Source organism: Crocodylus siamensis, chromosome 10 (genome assembly GCF_052110815.1).
Source record: "Crocodylus siamensis isolate JL-2025a chromosome 10, ASM5211081v1, whole genome shotgun sequence".
NCBI lineage: Eukaryota > Metazoa > Chordata > Crocodylia > Crocodylidae > Crocodylus > Crocodylus siamensis.
The window spans coordinates 61306214-61325123 of NC_143404.1; the positions used below are offsets into that span (position 1 = coordinate 61306214).

Sequence of the window (18910 nt, forward strand, 5' to 3'; positions counted from 1 at the left end):
AAATAAGAGCACTGCTACTTGGAGTCAGAACATCGGCTGCAGGAGAGAGAGTTTGGAGATGTGCCTAAGAAGTGAGTCTGTGTGCACATGGCTAGAATACTCATTTGCAGATGCGTGTCCCTATAAACAGTTGATTTACTAAAGAGCCAGTTTAGCTTAATTGCAGTGGAGTCTATTAGTACTGTTACCCTCCCTGCAGAATCTGAAACAGGGGCAGGAGTCAGTCCAGCACAGTGCTTCTCAGTCAGGATGCTCCAGCATGCTGAAGTATCATGAGACACTTTAAAGGTGTTGGGGGGTGCCTCACAGTATGAGGCCCACCCTTTGGGCCCACACATGGTTCAGAAGATAAACCCAAGGATTTCAAATAGGATCCATAGTATTAAAAACATTCTGACTTGTTGTGGTTTTTGAGTCCTTTGCAGCACAACAGCTCAATTTTTTTTCTGAGGTCAAAAAAATAAGTAAAAGCTAAGAGCTGGCATTTTCTGAGGGCTGCCTTGAGTGTAAGGAGGAGTGTCTAACAAGACTGAGAACCACTGGTCTGGCAAAATTTATGGCAAGGATGAGAGTGTGACTGCAAAGGAAATGGAGCAGCGCTTACAAACAGCCAGAACAAACAGGGAAAAGGGTCCCTGGGAAATCAGGATTTCCAAACACATCTTGGATGAGCATGAAAGTTGCTTTGACCTTTGCCAAGTCTTGCCCTAGATGGTGTAGGCTATCTCACCTGTGCACCCAATGGGATGGGTGTTTCCCTTAAGGGATAAAGCATATGAGCATAGTCAAACATTGTAAGGAGCTACCTAGATAAATTGTGGCATCTTGATCTTTGGAAGTATTCTGCAGGAGGTTAAGTTGACACTTGGTTGGGATGGTTTATCTGAAATGATCCTGCCATGAGCAGGGGGTGCATTAGATGACTTTGTGAGGTCCCTTCCAGCCCTACTTTTCCTATGATCCTATGATTTTTTTTCTCTCTTTTAAAAGTTGATGAGAGGCAAGAGGGTCCTCTTGAGCTTTGACTGAAAGGATTTTTGCTGCATTCTCCTTTTAAAAGGAAGAAGTTTGTGGCTAAATTGAGAAAGCAAGGGGTGCAGTTCCCAAAACCTGTACCCTCGGAAGATCCACACAAGCAAATTCTGCAAAGTCAGGTGAAAGCCAAGCATCTTGCCTGTTTTTCTCCTCCCCTTCCCCAAGGTCATAAAGGCTTGCTTTGGAACCATTTCATGTCTGCATTGGATTTAGTCATTAGCATCTTTGCTTAGAAATGCTGTACACATGACTCCAGAGTACAGAGGCTGCTTTCCAGCTCCATGTTTTTGAGAGCCAGCAAACCATTCTCAAAGCTCCCAACTACCCGGTGCTTGCATGGAGAGCCGTTGGTTTGTGCTGTCTCTATTAACACCACAGTTAGGTTATCTCAAAGGAACTGGAGGAAATGCGGTCACTTTTTAAGTAATGAATGGATGAAAATGCTAGTATTCAGCTGCATTTTCATCCTGTCCTTGGGCCTTCTTTCAGGAGGGCGGTGAGAACATCAAGGTAAGCTGTCCAACGTGACTCCATTCAGGGGATTGCTAAGGCAGCTGTGATCACTGCTTTCCTCCAGATGGCAGTGATATTCTGTATAGAGCGGGTTCTTTAGCACTAATTCTACAGTGACTCTGTGTGTGTGTGTGTGTGTGTGTGTGTGTGTGTGTGTATTTTTTTTTTTACAGGGGGAAAACATTCTCTTTACTCAAAAAAAACACAAAAAAACTTGTGTGCGCAGCCTAAAGAACAATTTTTTTTATAAACTTTGCTTTGGCAGCAGCACAGACTAGAGGGAGCAGTGTCTTTGTGAGGGAGTGTATTACATATCCCACTCACACATAAAAGTCTTGAAAATGTAAGAAATGTGGGCTTGGTTCAATTACATTTATTCCTTCCATTTAGTGCTTATGTTATATGGCTCTTTTCAAGGGAAACGAAGCCAAAACAGTATCTTGCAAAATCTTTGTTCATAGCCAGAAGAAACCCTGATTTATAGAAGTCTTTGAATTAAAAGAAAGAAAGACATTTCAGTCCTGGCAGTGAAGTGTACTAGTCATGAGGGACCTCAACTCAAAGAACAAGAGCCCCCCTCTCCTTTTCCTTTCTCCCTCCCCTTCCCAACCTTCTCTCTCAATGCTGATGTTGGAAAAGTGTGTAAATTGGTCATGTGTTCAGTCTAGGTTGAGAGTCCAGTATCTCCTAGAGTATGAGGTGTTTATGCTTGCTAGTGCTGATACAGGCCAGGAGGCTGAAAGTTTCCAAGATGCTGCCCTACTTTCTAAAGTTTACATACCACAGTCATAAAAATGTATCTCAGCTGACGCTCTGTATTAAAATGGTTTGGCTCGCTCTAGAATTAACCTTACCTTGAATAGAAGCATACAGCCACAAAACTGAGGGTATTAATTGTATCCATAGGTTGTAAGAGCTTCCAAGGTCATTGACAGCAATGTTGATGTGAAGATCAGCAATGAAAACCTAGAAAAAGTAACAAGTTTTAAGTATCTGGGAGCCACCACCACAAAAGACTTAACACCTGAAAAGGAAGTTAAGACCAGGAGAGTCATTGCCACCAGCCAGCTAACAAAGCTAAAGAAAATCTGGACAAGCAGCACTATTACACTGATGGTAAAGTTACATCTGCTGCATTCTGTGGTCATCTCTGTGATGCTTTATGGGTGTGAGGCATGGACGCTTAATAAGAAGTTAGAGAACAGGATTGAGGCATTTTAGGAGACTGCTGCATATCTTTTACACTGAGCACCAGACAAATGAGTCTGTCAAACAGCAAATCAGTCAAGAAATTGGAACCTATGAACCATTGTTGGAGGTTGTGCGATGAAGGAAGCTGCAGTGGTTGGGACGCATTACAAGAAGGCCGGATACTCTTGCCAACACCATAATGCAGGGCACTGCGGCGGGAAAGAGAAAAGGGGGTAGACCCAAGAAGAGCTGGGGAACGAACATCAAGGACTGGACAGGGCTTCAACTGACAGAGTGCACAAAGCTAGCCAAACACAGGGCAGAGTAGAAGAGGGTTGTAACAGCATCCAAGGTGCCCCAGCAGTCTCAGTGGCTTTGGGACTGACTTGACTTGACAGGCTGTAAGTCAGATTTGAGGCCACACTGGAAATCTAAGGGGAATTGATATTAAGAAGCATTGTGACTATATTTTTTGGTGGGCATATTGAAGCCTCCAGAAAAACTTCACACAAATGTGATACTTATAACCTTATCTAATAAAGCAATACATGCAGGTTATTGAAAATAAATGGGCAGTATCTTTTTCAGCTCCCCTGTAATTCAGTCAGCAGGTTCTATTATTAATGTACCCAGATGGACACTGAGTAGACTCTTGCACTGGGAAGTGAGGATGGCATGTAATATAGTTGCAAATAAGCCAGGTAAGTAGGTTTGGAAGGATTTGCTTTTAATAGCATAATCAAGTTCTCCTTCCAAAAGTGATTTGCACACACAAAACCAAAGTTACAGAGAGAGAAAGTGAGAACCCACTGATTAGAGATGGGCTTAAACTCTTGTAATGTAATCAGCAGTTTCTTCACAGACTGTTTAACCCAGCCTGGAGCTTCAGTGACAAGCCAGGATACTGCATATTAAATCACTCTGGGTGCTGGAGAATCTGTGAGAACCACAAGGTTTTCTGTATCCAGCTTCCTCTAGCTAAATCACTTTTATATGCTTAATACTGTTCCTCCTGTGCTGGAATTTTAAGTCATGAGATTGGATGCAAGAGCAACATTTCTTGAGAGTCTGAAAGGATTTCAAGCTAGTACTTCAGTTCAAGCGTCTGTTGCGCTTTGATATGGGTTACGTCAGTAAACTCTTTTCTGTCCTGCAAATGATAGGCTAACACAAAATATGGTTTTAATGAACTATTTATATTTATTATTAATTTTGATTACTGTGGTCCTCCCCTTTTGAGCACGAGGTGTGTGAAGTTTTGTTTATATAGGTAAATAGTAATGGAAAATGTCTATGTAAACCAGTCTGTAATCATTGACCTAATCTGTCAGCATTAATACAAACTTAAACTTGACTCCTTCCAAGATTATTCATAAGAGGTCACTAAGGTTTGCTACAAAATCACAGCTTTCGTCCACACTCTGCTCTGCAATAACATGCTGCAGTATTTCCCCCTCTCAACCCCCCCACGCCAGTAGTACTATGTGCCTGTCACCTGCACGATTCCAAAGGGGTGTTGTGGGTGCCTAGCACTTTGAGAATTAAGGGCACTTGTGCACATGATTAAAATGGCACTTTGTGTGGCTTAATGGCATCACACATTACATGTGCACCAGTTTGGGGGGGTTTTAGATGAGTTTGCATTGTTGCAAACTAAACTACATCCTGATATAGTGTAATGTGCAATGATGCATTGCAGGTATTAGTCAGCTGATCCTCTGTCTACAGGGGAGGTGGGCAGGTTCCACAGAGAAAAACGATTGGGCTCCTTGCCACTTCTGCCTTCAGCAGGTGCCTGCTGATCCCTTTTTTTCTTCCTAGTCTGCCCATGGCCAGGGGGTGAGCTACTGGTGAGCCAAGTGGCCCCTGAGCTGCAGGGAGCCCTGGTCCTTCCATAGTCGTGGTGCCCTTCAGGGCCACCTGGGCAGGCTGGTCAGCTCGGAGGCAGCACCCAACCCCATCCAACTCTTCCCTTGGTGGTACCACTGCCATGAAAGGAAGGACCAGGGCCTCCCACAGCTCAGGGGCTGCTTGGCCCACCGGCAGCTCGCCCCCCCAGCTGTGGGCAGGCTCCTCCAGGGGAAAAAAAAGGATTAGGTCCCTCGCTGTAACATGATGGAAAAATAAATGCCCTAAATTGAAATGGTGGGTTTCAGTTAAAACCCACCATTTCAGTTTAGGGGGCATAGAAGGCTAAACCCCCGTCACGTGTACACCCTAAGCCATTTAGAGAGGCAGACATTGTAGAGAGTCGCTAGGGGTCAGATGGAAACTCCCAAGAAGTTCTTACGGCCTTCAGCATTATTGAGGAGTAGGCGGTTTCTCCAGACGGTTTCGCCCTGAGCAAGGGGTGGGGTCTAGGCTACTTGCCGTGGCACATCTGAGTTATATTTTCTCCTCCCTTTCCTCAAGGGAATGGGATTGATAGTAACCTGCTGCTTGAGTGTGGGAAAAGTAAATTAAAGTGTTCCTTCAGAAAGTCTCACTGGCCTAGATGGGGGTTGTGGAGACCAAGCTTGGCTCACTTGCCCCAGAAGCAAATAGGCAGGTGTGCAGGCCCTATCCCAGGCTGAAGAGCTGACTAGACAAGGCAGCGTTTATAGGGAATTTTTAATTCCTTTTTACCTTCTAGCAGACATGTATAGTCCAAGTTACAATTTCATCTGCAGAATGAAGTGGAACCTTCATGAATGAAGTGAAGCTTGAATTTGTCTCTAATGCCCTGATCTCAATTACCGGTAATTTGTAGAGATTTTTTCTCACTTTTGTCTTTTTCTATAATTTTGGAGCAACTTTAACTGAAGAGCACACCCATATGACCAGTCTACAAGAGGCTTCAACAAGAATCAGGCAGGAAGGGAGTTGTGTGACAGTGGTGTCTTAAGACGAGAACAACAAAAGGTCTTTAGTGGCAACAGGGATGGGATCATCCTTAAATATTATACAGTGGATGCTTTTGGTGTGGGTTGTGCTTATGAAAGGAGAATTTGGTGTTAAATTTAAAAAGTAGCTTCAGCTGTTAGTTAATACCTATAGAGCCCCACGTGAAAAAAGAGCCAGCTTAGTCTTTCTCTGTCTCCAGTTTAGTAGGCATAGTGCTCTCAGATAATCCAGATTGCTGGAGTAGCTGATGTTCTATTCATCAGCAGAGATCCTGGTTTTCTCTGATTTTTCAAAAAATCCCCAATTTTGGGGTTAAAAAAGGTAACCCAGAATCCACATTTTCCCATGATTAAAATGAAACATCACTATATATATATATGTGTGTGCGTGTGTGTGTAGTGTGTGTATAGATATATGTATAGTGTGTGTGTGTATAGTGTGTGTATATGTGCTCGCGTGTGTGTATTAGTGATGTTTCATTTTAATCACAGAAAAATGTGGATTTGGGGTTACTTTTTTAAACCAAAAATTGGGGATTTTTTTTTTTTTAGCAGATAAAACCAGGATCCCTGCTCATCAGTGAATTTGAGTAAACTACCTTAGAGGCGTTATGATCTCAGTGGGTACATCTACATGTTCATTAATGCACCATAATTATGGCTCGTTAAATTTAGTACCTGTAATGACAGGTACTAAATGCGCCGGAATTGGCAATGCTGTGCATTAGTGCGGATGAATGCTTTTTTAGTGACATTAATGCACATTAGACTAAATCCATGTGCCCATTCCATTTCTCCTAAGCTGCAGTGCTAAATGATGCCAACCTTTGCAGGCTTGGCCGACTTTGACAGTACAAATGTAGAAAGTAAAACCAAAACTGCTCAGGTTTTTACTTTATAAAAATATCTATTTGTGTTTGTCAGATGTCAGAATGAGTGTTCCCATTTCTGACGGGCACATAAGGAGAAGGTAGATTGACTTGTTTTCATCAGATGGCAACGAAACTTGACTTAGGATTAATTGAAATAGACACAACTGAAGGTGGGTGCTTAGAGAAGAGACCAGATGGAACCAAGCCCTCATCTCTGCACTCAGCCAAAATGCAATCTCTCTTAGCAGTGTTATATTAATATAATAGAAGACAGCTGGGGGTTGCTGAGGAATTTTGGCCCAGATCCTCAACCCAATTTGGATGTTTAATTGCTGCTGAAATAAATGGGAGATAGACACCTATACACCTTTGAGGGGCTGGGCTTTTGCCCCTAACCTCAGATGCAGTTATTACTAGCAAGGTGACTTGAAGAAGCTGTCTTCCTTCTTCCACCCCTCCCACCCCCACACCATTTTGGTTGTTTTATAAGCTACTGCAAGTGAGCACAATCTCAGCCTATTCTTCTTGCTACTGAAGTGAAGCTTATTGATCTGTAATACCCAGGATCACCTCTTTCTCAACAACAAATAAAGGACTTTCTTGCATTCTCTGGGGTAATGAGGGGGCTGCTAAGTCTTGCCTCTACAAGAAAGTTACAACAGTTAAATCATTTAGTTAAAACTTATTGTGAAAATTATGGGAAGTCTGGATGCTTTCAACAAGAGACTGAATTATTATCTGTCCAGGGAACAGCACATCCTGCATCCGTACAAGGGGTTGTATTGGCCGACCCTTGAGGTCTGTTCTAATGCTCAGATTCTGTAACCAGTGCAAACTCTGTGTGGACTTTCTTATTTCAGCTTGAGTGGGTTATTTCATTTTTGCCTTCCAAATTGACTTCTGCTAAACTGCAGTAAGCCTACTGCAACCTGAAATTAGTAGTCTATCCCAGTTAAACTAAATTTGTTTGACTTTCTCATGCGGACTTATTCTTACATTCCTTCTGAATATTCCTTTATATACACGTGATCCAGTTCCACTGGTGTACTGGGCTTTAACTAACTTTTTTTTCTGAGCATATTAGATACTTTGAGTGTGTGTGTGTGTGTGTATATGACACTATCTATCAGTCAGTCAATCGATATGGATATTTATATATCACTCATATAGCTATATTTATATCCTAGCTCTAGACCTTATAGCCATTTTTTGCTGATGCTAGTGTTGTTCTTAAAGGTTTTGTTTATATTACAAGGATTGTAACTGTATTATTGTTCCCTGTTGCTCTTTGAAACCATTCACACACGCATGATTTGATTCAGAGGAGATTTGGCCCAATTCGGCAGCCGAATCTCTGAATCCAAATTGAGTGGGGGAACCAATAAAAAGGTTTGAATTGATTTGGAGCTCTCCAAATTGATTTGGAAAAGATTTGAAGAACTTTGGAGATTTGGGCAGTTTCTTACTCACCACCACAGGGAGTTGGACCCAAACTCCATGCCAGTAAGAAGGGGGTGGGGCGGGGGAGGAGCTGGAGGACAGGGGAAGGGGACTGTGGGGGGACCCTTGGCAGGCCCCATCCCCTGCCTGGTCCCCCAGGCCTCCTTAGCACTCCCAACCCCTGCCTGCTCTCCTTTCCCCATCAATGGCTGGCCCCTGAATCCTGGCTCTTTAAAAAAAAAAAGAAGAAGAAGCCTTGCACTCACCAGCTGCTGCCAGGCCGGGGGGGGGAAGGGGCAATCCCCGCTGCCCCCCTCACTGCCCCTCGCTGCATGCCGGGGCTCTGCCATTAGCCACCATCCCTTTTCCACTCTCCCAGTCCCAGGCTCCCGGCTTTTAAAAAAAAAAAAAAAGAGAGAGAAAAAAAGTAGCCCTGCACTCACCAGATGCTGCAGCAGCTGTCGGGGCTTCTGGGGGCTCGTGGCAGAGACCCCTAGGCAGCAGGGGGCAGCAGGGATCATCCTCCCCCCACCTGGCAGCAGCTGGTGAGTGCGGCAAATTTGCAGTTTGGCATCTGTTTTCACATTCCCCGTGTGCAGTTTGTGGTGCCACAAACGACACGTCCCTAGGGGACCCACCCATCATTTGTATTCCTTTAGGTTCTGTGAAATCTTTCAGATGCAAGGTTAGTCCCTCTTCACAACCAGCTGCTGTTCCTCCATAGCTAAAATACTGATATTTGTTTTTGCGCCACATTTCAGTAGAGACTTTTGTGTCAAGACTCTTTTCCAGTGCCAGACATTTCTACTTTTCACTTTTAACTATGTTTGTTATGAAAGTGGGCATTTGTAGCAGGTGCAAAACAGCCTTGCTCCCAAAAAGGGATTTTTCCTGGCTGAGAAGCTAGTGTTTATAATATTTATTTTTTTTTACCGTGTGCCGTCACTCTGTGATCTTGATGAGCCTTTGTTTCTTAACCTTTACTGAACAGTTGTCTTTGTGTTGTCATTACTACTACCCCCTGTGGCTCTAAGTGCAGCTCAGCTCCAGCCACCTTTCCTGTCTCCTCCCCATCCCCCGGCTTCTCATTTAATTAATTTGTCTCCCCAGTCTACACCTCTAGAATTTGCTGTTAACCTTAGATTAAGGAGTCCCTCCAAACTATGGTTTTGCATTCCTTAAAAAGTTCTCCTGTGCCTAAATAAATATAACTCCCCACACGTTGTACATCTTCTCATCCATACCTTGAGATCCTCACAACTGTATGAAGACAGGAACGAATAGGTGTGTCAAAGCTGGCATGGTGAAAGGACTTGGATAAGGAATAGGAAGAGGGAAGCTGGGGGCAGGTTTTTCAAGGGCCTTGAGGGCCTGACTGAGAAATTGGGACTTGGAGTGGTGACTGCAGTGGATCCAAAAGGGTCTTTATCAAGTGTGCCCACCTGAATTAAACATTTAAGACAAACTTTTAAAAGAATCTGGTCTGAGACTGAAAGGCAGCTTCTTAAAAGCCAGTAAATTACATTTGTTTTCAAAATCTTGTAAATCGCGCAGTTACATGATGGAGCATGAGCGCTCACAATTCACTGGACCAAACCCAGATGTTCTTTAGAAACACAAAGCCTTCCATGAAAAGTAAAATAGATTCTTAGCAGACTTTTTTTTTCATATGTTCAAGGGGCTTAAAGGATCCCAGTTAAATCAACAATATCCAAGAAGTTCATAGTTAAAACTAAGAATCTGGGGTGCTGTTGTATGACTTTATTTCAGGCTCAAGGTGTAAATTAAAGCTGGTGTGTCAGCTCAGGTATTCAAGTTTTCAGCCTTTACCGTGGAATTTCCCAGTTCAGTTACTTAAATTTTCCTGTTGCTGAATAAAACAAAAATTCTGTATGCCATATATTTGCTCATCATAAAATGCCCTCCCTCCCAGCCCAGTCACAGCTTCTTTGTTGGCTAAGCTTGCCTGGTTTATGGGCTTTCCAGTCTTTGTAAAGTGTAGTGCAGTTAAGGACTTCCACATGGCTTTTGTGAATAAGCAAAGCAAAGCATTTGCTTCTGTGTTCAACAAATGCATCAAATATGGTTCACATTCTCTGTTCTTAAATGCAAAGGATAATATTGATTTGGTTAAGGTAAATGTCTTTAATTGTATGCTATATAAACTCAGCTCTTCTCAAGAATAATGGACTTTCTGGGCACATTTCCAGCACAGCAGTCTGAAAATGTATCTTTTAGTGTCTTCTGCAGGAAACTGCAGAGTTAAGATTTAGATGAAGAAAAATTAAATGGACCGTATCCCCACTGTTTATAAGCTGTACATAAGACACGTGTATCCAGACAGCAATTAAATGTGTATAGTACTGGATGCTACAGAACACCTGTTAATTATTTGGTTCTTTTACTGGGAAAGCAAAAAAATGGCTGAGAGTGAAGGATGGACCTTATCATTTGTTCTCACTGTAAAATTAATATGATCTATAGAAACTATGTGAGATCTTTATTCAAGAGACAGCGGGGAGTCCATTTGCCAATAGGGGTAAATCCTGTCTTATACAGAGGTCTGCAAATGTCTGCTGGAGTAGCTCAAATGTCATGATTCAGAAGTGTAAAGGTTTAAGATTGGGCCCAATTACAGTAGACAAAGTGATCCAGGTATTTTAATAATACACAAACACACATGCAGCCAATGTCCTTTGATTTATTGCTAAACTACCATAGTACAGGCTATATAAAAATATTTTACAGATAGTAAAAATCATTAAATTGGAGGTTAACAATGTTTTGCATAGGAATGTAAATGATATAAACTCCATTTCCCTTTTTAAAGTTAGACTTTTGAACAAGCAATTTGATTAGAAAAAAATCTGTTAGAATAATTGGAAAGTTATTTGCTCATTTCAGGTGTTAACGAAACATAGGCCAAGACTTTAGCAGTGAGGCTGGGAATGAAAAAATACCAAAACATTTTAAGTTACTTATGTCCCAGTTACTGCTACCCTTACTCACTGAATAGCACCTGACTATATTCAGAGTCACATTGAACTACCTGCGTAGTAAATCTGTGTTCAACAAGTGCATCTACATGTGCATATTTACTGCGCAGTAACCAAAATTACTCTGCAGTATGGGCGTGTATCTATACATGTACACCCGTACTACATCGTAAATATGGTAACTTACATTGACTTGAGTGTAAATTTGATACCTACTTCATGGAGGTATCAAATTTACCCCCGATTAGTAATGCACATGTAGATACCTTACTGTGCAGCAACACTCTGTATGTGGACTAACTTTAGTCCTAAGTCAGGCCACACACAGTGTTAATATGCTTTAATGCCTGTACGTGTAGACGCTGGCCTATTCCCACTTACTGTGTACTACATTTATATGCACGGGTAGACATGCCCAGCATAAATAAGTATGTTGGAATCTAGGTCTTAGTATGATGCTAATACAAATATATGGATTGATTGGGAACGGAAAGCATAGCCTTTTAGCATTTGTGTAGATCCTATTAGTTTTCTTGTCTCAGCCATTCTAAACAACTGTAAATGCTGGAATTAGCTGATATTTCTGTTTTTATAGAGAGAGAACTCAGAATATAACCTTTTCTCCAGTTGCCAGTCAGTTTGATATATGTCTCTTTACAGCTACCAGCACCTTCATTTGAAACTTTATTGCATCAGTGGTCAGGTACTAGTTTGTTTCTTTGGACTCTACACTGGAAACAATTAAACCATGGATAAACAAATCTTACATAGACTATAATGGAGGAGATTAATGACTGATGGTTAAGAAAATTGTTATCAGCTGTCATCCACTGGAGTTATAAAGTAACATAGATAGGAGGGAACTCTTAATTTCACACAAAACATTCAAAGTGATGGACAGTCCCCAGTGTATTAAGAACTATACACTTTTGCATTTGATAGCAAACTAGATACCTTAAAATACAAATGTGAAATCATAGGCAGTACAAAACACATAAGGCAAAAGACTAGAAAACAATATGTAATTGAGTGTTTTGGGAACTTGCGGTTAATAGGCATCCCTTCCAATTGCACAGGCCTAAAAAAAATAAAACATTCAATCCAGAGAATGAAAGTTGAGCACAGTGGTGCAAAATTTGTGCATCTCTTTTACCCATTTAAAAAATTGTATGGAGATGTTTTCTTGACTCCCAAGGGGGAAATATTTATTCTCTGTTTAGTAATGATTTGAGGGAGCTTGAAGTCAGATTAGAAAAGTAGATTGTTCAAAACTGTGTGTGGAGTCTTTGGAATATTTATCAAAATATTGTTTTTTGGGGAAAAATAGTTCAATGACAAATGCATAGAAAAGTTAAGATACTTGGAAAAATGCAAACTGACCATTTATAAATACCATCCCTAATTCAAAAGATGTTGTATACTGGGGAAGATAAAAAGCATAGACACTTTCCTTTTTTAAAGATATGGATTACAAAATATATTTTAAAAAACATGCTAGCTAATTTTGAGAACTCTTTTAGATATATTACCAAGCAGCAGCGTTTTTATACAATGGAGAATAACATAGTGCTGTCTTTGGAAATATTCTACATTTAGAAAACGGTGTATTCCTACAAGAAGAATGGAAGTGATACATATTTACATGGATACAAATAAAGCAAGTGCAAAAAACCATGGCTTTTCTACATTCTTTCTACCAATAAAAACACATACAATAGACACTTTCATTCCTTTTCTATTGTTCAGGTCTTACATTTTGCTCATTCTCATGGAGAAAAACAAAAAAGGACTTTATATTTCATTGCAAATACCTTCATGAGCAATTACTCCCCTGGCAAACTTTACTTCCAACATTCGTATCTGACAAAAAAAAAATCTTCCCGGTATCTGTGCACTCTTATTACACTCTCAGCCTGTTTACATATCAAAAATTATGATTTTATTTTATGCATTCATATATTTAAGGCAACAATTTATAGAAGCTCATCCTGTAATTTGCAGCCAAAGCTCTAACGGAAAAAATGGAAATAATAATAAAAAAGATAGAGATGAACTTTGAGTTACAATGAACCCCATGTACTTAGCATGGTATAACATTGATGGAAAATGCATTAGAGCTGTTCACCCTTCAGACAATATATTTGGAAGGCCTTTGGTACAATGGCAGGAAGGCACTGCGGTGAAACATTCAGATAACTGAGGAAAGACAGAATTTCCTCATGTGCAAATATGGCTATCTTCCAGATAAAGTGAGAACAAATTACTCACTAAAAGCTATTAACTCTTCCAAGGTGAACCTAATGTTTCTACAGAAAGAGAAAGAGAGAGAGAGAGAGAGAGAGAGCGCGAGCAATTCTTATTTATGTAACAATATTAATACTGGAAAAACACTGCTCAGCAAAAACAGGAAATAATTTAGTACTGTATATTTTGAAGCTCTTCAGCATAACTATATTATTTTAACATATCTGTTGTTTTGGGCTTTTTTATTAAAAGAAAGAGATGAAAATGCATAACTCTGTCTTAGGATCCTCCCTTCCTCCAGAAATAAATATGAAGTTGGCTAAGACTATGTTATCTAATGGCTGCATGTAAAATGATGACAAGCAGATACAGTAGCATAGCCTGCTTCATGTAGTTGTAAATAAAACCACTAAAATGTAGTCTATATTATATACATCTATGGGGGCTCAATCCTGAGGTTGGCCTCATGCGGGTACACAGCATTACCTGAATGGAGCCAGAGACAGGATCACGACCCAAGTCTGTAACTGGTTGGTGCATGTATCTGCACACACACCAACACACATACAGGTGAATTACCATATTTTATGTTTTAAACATAAGGAAGAAATGCAACCAACTTAATATAATTTGCAGCACATGGAAATTACTGTCCCACCCTACACCGCCCTGTTCTTGAAGGGCAGTATAAGAACAGTGGACTTTTAAGTCTTCCACAGAAACAGAAGAGAGAGCATGGTTCAGGGTGGATCCCACAGTCTGACTTCAGTGTGGAGCACTACACCAGCTGTATGAGTCACAATGCAGGATCAAAGCCCTTAGTTTCTCTGTTTATACTTTTCTTTCTGGTTTCTGCAGCCATGCCTCACAGCAAGAAGAGCATAACCATTAAGGGGGCAACAAAGCAGGATGCTCAAAGCAGTAATCGGAGGGCTGTACCAGGATTGTTAAGCGCACACAATGGAAAGGTACTACTATTACTGCACATTCCAGTATGGTAATTGTATGCCCAACCCAGCAAGGTTTCTAGCGGATTTGCATGTGCAAATCAGGCAGGCATTTCTAAACAGAACGCTATCCCTTTTTGTTCCTTTCTTTCTTTCTTTTTTTAATTTTAGATTGCCACCTAATAAATTACAGTGTGGTCAAACATGCCATCTCGCCACTTAATTGTGAAAATAAGTCTCCCTAGTTCTTTGTGCTGCTTATTAAATATCCCACAAGAAAAAGGAAAATATGTACCTGGGGAGATGATCTGCCAAATAACGTCTTTTTTGATGGGGATTTTTGGTAGTTCTTTGCATAAAACAGGGGAAACACCTTTAGACTGCACATTTGTTCATTTAATGTCAAATTAGATAAAACTGCTCCTGAAAGGTGGACTTTTTGTCTCCTTGAGAATCCAAACAGTTGACAAGAGAAGGATGTTTTGTCTGGAATTTCAGGCTGCATTAAAAAGAACCAGAGTTCCTGAATATTTTATGGCAGGGAATATTCTTTAAGCTATAAATTCAAATAGATTTTCTGGGGGAAATGAATGTGTTCCAATACTAGACCACTAGAGGTGGTGTTTAATATGCAGTGCTTTTATTTTATATATAGGTCATTTTAATGAATCGGACTCAAAGCCCCAGGCTTGTTCCTATGGAAGCCAATGGCAAAAAAAGCAGCCTATTAACCTCACTGGGTAAAATATACTTCTTTGGTATTATTTACTTAGGGATCATGTATATCTGGCAAAGTGAACAGCAGGAAGAAAGAGTACGGTGTAATATTTAGTTTTTAGTGTTGCTAAAATTACATAGGGAATGATTTTCTGAAAAGATCTGAATCATACAAAGCAGAATATTACTGTCTAATGGAAGCAATGTCTCTGTTATGCTAGCATTGTCTAAAATATACAAGCAGCATATGTTAGACCCCTTTGTGAAGGAAGCAAAGAAAAGCAAACTTCACAATCAGTCCAGCTGTCTAAGTGCCAGTTTTGGGTTAAGAATAGAGAGACACTCAAGCCACAAAATTCTGCTCCAAATACAGACCTGGGTTTTGAATGCCCTGAGAATGGTTAAAGCCTGGGTTTTTAGTTGGCCCACTTGCAGAATTCAGATTTCAAATACTCCTAACATCCAGGGTTGTTTAAGAGCCAAGGCACTAAGTGAGGCCATTTTTTGGACAAGACATCCTGAACAGTACAGCCTCCCCCTCTCTCTCCAAACATAAGCCCTTGCATAGCTTAGGTGGCAAACTTGAGTTGTAAAAGATACAGATACATTTTTACTGTAATTATGAAGAATGCTTGAGCCAAACTCAGCTTTTCCTCCAGGGAGCTTATGCTGTTTTCTTTCTTGCGCCATCGGGAGAACATTCCACATTAGGTTTAGTTGATCTAATTTGTTCATAATAAATTAATTCATGCTGTGGCGATGTAGACACATAGGTGCTCAGGCTGTCTTTATTTTGAGACCATGGTGTCTTTCACTCCAGGTTGGGGGGGTCTCTGCATATTTCCTAGGAGCTTCTAAAGACTATTGATTTCTGTACAAAAGATTATTAGTTGATGGACTATCTATCATGCTTAGCCTTCACTATATATTTATGATCAGCGTATGCCATGTATGTTGTCAGGCCAACATAACAATGAAATGTTAAAAAAAGACAGCATAAAACTCAGAAAGCTTACTAGGTGACTAATTGTTGATGTCAGTGATGTTAGATAGTCTCTTTATAGTGATAAGTATTCATCAGTACAGCACATTTAAAGCTATGTGTTGGCATCACAAGCAATGTATAGCTGCCTTAGTAAGCTGACAATGAAATAACGCCTCTAGAAATTGCCACCAGCTTTGAAAAACTGTGGTTTCTTTTGGATGTAACTACTTTCCCCTGAAGCTTGTGTGGTTAAATATTCTGGCTGCTAAATGAGAACAGTTAGGAATTGAAGGTAAGCTCTATCTTAAAATAAACAGCAGATTTCATTATCAAAAAATCTAAGGAGCTGTATATGCATTAGCTGAACATTGGGCCAACCACAAATTCTTGGGATGGGCATCATTCTGTTTAGAATAGATTTCTCTTAACTCAACCAGATGCATCTTCATTTTCTAGGCTTCATTTAACTTGGGTTGTTGCTTGGAAATATTAAGTTGACCTCTTTGTTAGTTCTTTTCAAGCATCCCTCTTCTACAAAGGCATAACAGCTCGGATGAGAAAAATGAAAGGCCCTGGATTCACTGGGCACCTACTGTTTGGTGTTCTGAGCACAGGGCTCAGTCAGAAAAAACTGGTTCTGTTCTCACGTTAGTCAGTGACCTGTGCAATCTTTGGCAAGTAACTTAGCCTCCCTATGACTTGGTTTCCCCCCCAGCAATAAAATTTGGACTAAGAATGGCTAATCCACCTTTTTAACAGGCTTATGATCTGGGAGAAAATGTACTGTTACTTTAAGGCAAGTGGTGTTATTCTTATATAAAATGCATGGGAGCTCTCTTCCCACATTTTCCATATTATCTAAATAAGCACAAATATACAAACCCAATGGCTTTACAGAGCTCTGGAGTGACAACTTTCTACTCCCTTATTATTAGGAAACACACACACACACACACGCAAGCACGTGCGTGCGCGTGTGTGTGTGTGTGTGTGTGTGTGTGTTTTTCTGCAGCAGGCACGAAGAGTTTCCTTAGACACATGCTTTGGTATATGAGAACAATGATCTTTGGATTAAAGGAAGGGTGTCCTTTTTGATGTTTACAGAGAGAGGTGGTGAGTTGCTTAGTCAAGGCTGTCAGCTTGATGCCAGTACATTGTTCCTTGCATTGAATCGGTGCCTTGAGATGAACCGTTAAGGAAGCAGGAGGTTGTAGGGGCAGTGGAAGGATCTAAGAGGTCAGTTATGGAAGGATTCAGTAAAAGTTGTCTCACAAATTTCTTCTTCTACGTTTGATTTCTGGCAGGGAGTCCAGAAAACTCCTTCCTGATAATTTCGTTAACTGTGAAATAAGAGAGAGAGAGAGGAAAAAGATGTTAGAGCATTCTGCAAGTGTTAAGCATCCAAAGCAGTCCATGCACATTTTGTTATATAGAGTCCAAAACACCCCCCCCCGGCTTTTGTCATAACATTAATATAATTAAAAATAAAACTTTGAATGGATCTTTCAGGTGTTCCCGCTTAAAGGGAGCGACTGATCTTGTTTCCTCTCATTTCTGTTCTTCACTCCTGCCCCGCACTAGTAATTCCCCTCCAAGCCTTTCAGTGTCACATTTACAATTAAAGCCCAACAAACACTTACTAAATTCTAGGCAGCGGATGTTATGCTTGTGACCCTAGGACTATGTCCCATAAAAAAAGTCACCAAATTGAGCCTTGACTGACTGGAGGGGTAATGCTTTTTGGGATAAGGGTTATGGGCTATGCCTCTCTGCTTTCCCCTTTTTTTGTGTCCGGCATGCTTCAGGTATTTTGGAAAAGTCATGATATTTTTGTGTCCTGAAAACACACCTGATGCCTCATAAATACATATTTCCTCTTCATGTCATAGATGTTCTTTTACATTAAGAGGAAAAGTCCCATCCTATATGAGCATGTTGACATTCAAATTAGGGTGAAGACAGGAGAGGCAGAGAAGAGAAACGCTACGTAATGAGAACTGTATCTTTCCACGTGCTGAACCTGACACATGCTTGCCTTAAATGTGCCAGGAGGGGCAGTTGTGTGCAAGCGTTTTAATTCTTGTATGTTTGTTCCATTGTGTATGTTTTTTTGCTCTCACTTCCTGAACCTATGTTCTAACGATTAATACTGAAGATGAACAAAATGCTGTTGAGTACTCCCTTCCTTTCTTTCAATGTAAAATCCCACACAGCACGTGCTACTCTACACAACAGGCGTTCTCTAACTTCACTTAACTCTTGTACAAGACAGGCAAGTCCAAAAGCCATTTCAGATCTTTAATATGTAAAACACTGTCTGGTCAGTATTTTGGGCTTGCACTTCCAAGTGGGCAGTTCTCTCCTTTGGCTATATCTAATTTGTATCTACAATTACAATAATTGTTTGTGTGTGTTATTGCCAAGATTAGCTATCCGGGGCCTCTGTCTGCACACACAATTATGGTGATTGCTCTTGGAAACAGTGTGAAGAATAACAAAGATAACTGGGCCTGTTCAAACACATGAAAGACTTTTTTCTTCAGTGTGAAAGCCCAAGTTTTGAGTAAAATTGCTTCACGTGCTTCTACAAATTAAATAAATATAATAATAAATACTTGACTAATTGGTGTGTGCAGCTAGCAAAAGAACGTGATAGTTGGACCAGTTGAGGACACAATATCTAAGTTTTCTCCTCATCCCGAAAGCGGTGGAGAACATTTAATTTGGCTCTGCTTCCAAATCCAAACAAACCAATCTCTACTCACAGTTGCAATCATGACCATCTTTTCTGTCATGCTAACTTTGGACTTCCACTTAAATTATTAACAGTGTTAACACCATGCCTCCTCTGACTCAAAACCAGAGAGAGGGAGAAAGCATGCTCACATGCACTCGCTAACATGTCCTGTCTTAAAAAGGAGGCACTTTCCTGAATCAGGGCAAAAAAGAGAGAGGGAAATAAAGTGAAGACTTTTTGATTAAGCAAAGAAAGAACCTTATAGCATAAAAATTCTGTGCACCCCAGATAAGATTCAACAAGAAATGAACTTGTTAAGAGCAAAGGCTATTTCAAAGAACAAAGCACCTT

The 18910-nt window shown here is 40.6% G+C and overlaps 1 protein-coding gene and 1 long non-coding RNA gene across 12 annotated transcripts in view; one reads left to right on the plus strand and one right to left on the minus strand.

Moving 5' to 3' along the window:
* LOC149856695 (uncharacterized) overlaps positions 1-18910 on the plus strand; it is a 279751-nt gene that overhangs the window by 227007 nt on the left and 33834 nt on the right. For 4 of the 7 annotated variants that reach the window (XR_016438379.1, XR_016438380.1, XR_016438384.1 and 1 more), the window contains one exon: positions 14032-14142. This is a non-coding gene — a long non-coding RNA (uncharacterized LOC149856695). Of the gene's footprint in view, positions 1-14031; positions 14143-18910 lie in introns of those variants that run through there. The other 3 variants (XR_016438378.1, XR_016438383.1, XR_016438382.1) reach the window with 1 other exon arrangement.
* NFATC2 (nuclear factor of activated T cells 2) overlaps positions 10621-18910 on the minus strand; it is a 125183-nt gene continuing 116893 nt past the window's right edge. For all 5 annotated transcript variants that reach the window (XM_090020852.1, XM_090020851.1, XM_090020849.1 and 2 more), the window contains one exon: positions 10621-17162. In XM_090020852.1, coding sequence (XP_089876978.1) covers positions 17107-17162 — 56 coding nt within the window. In that variant the 3' untranslated portion in view covers positions 10621-17106. The remainder of the gene's footprint in view (positions 17163-18910) is intronic.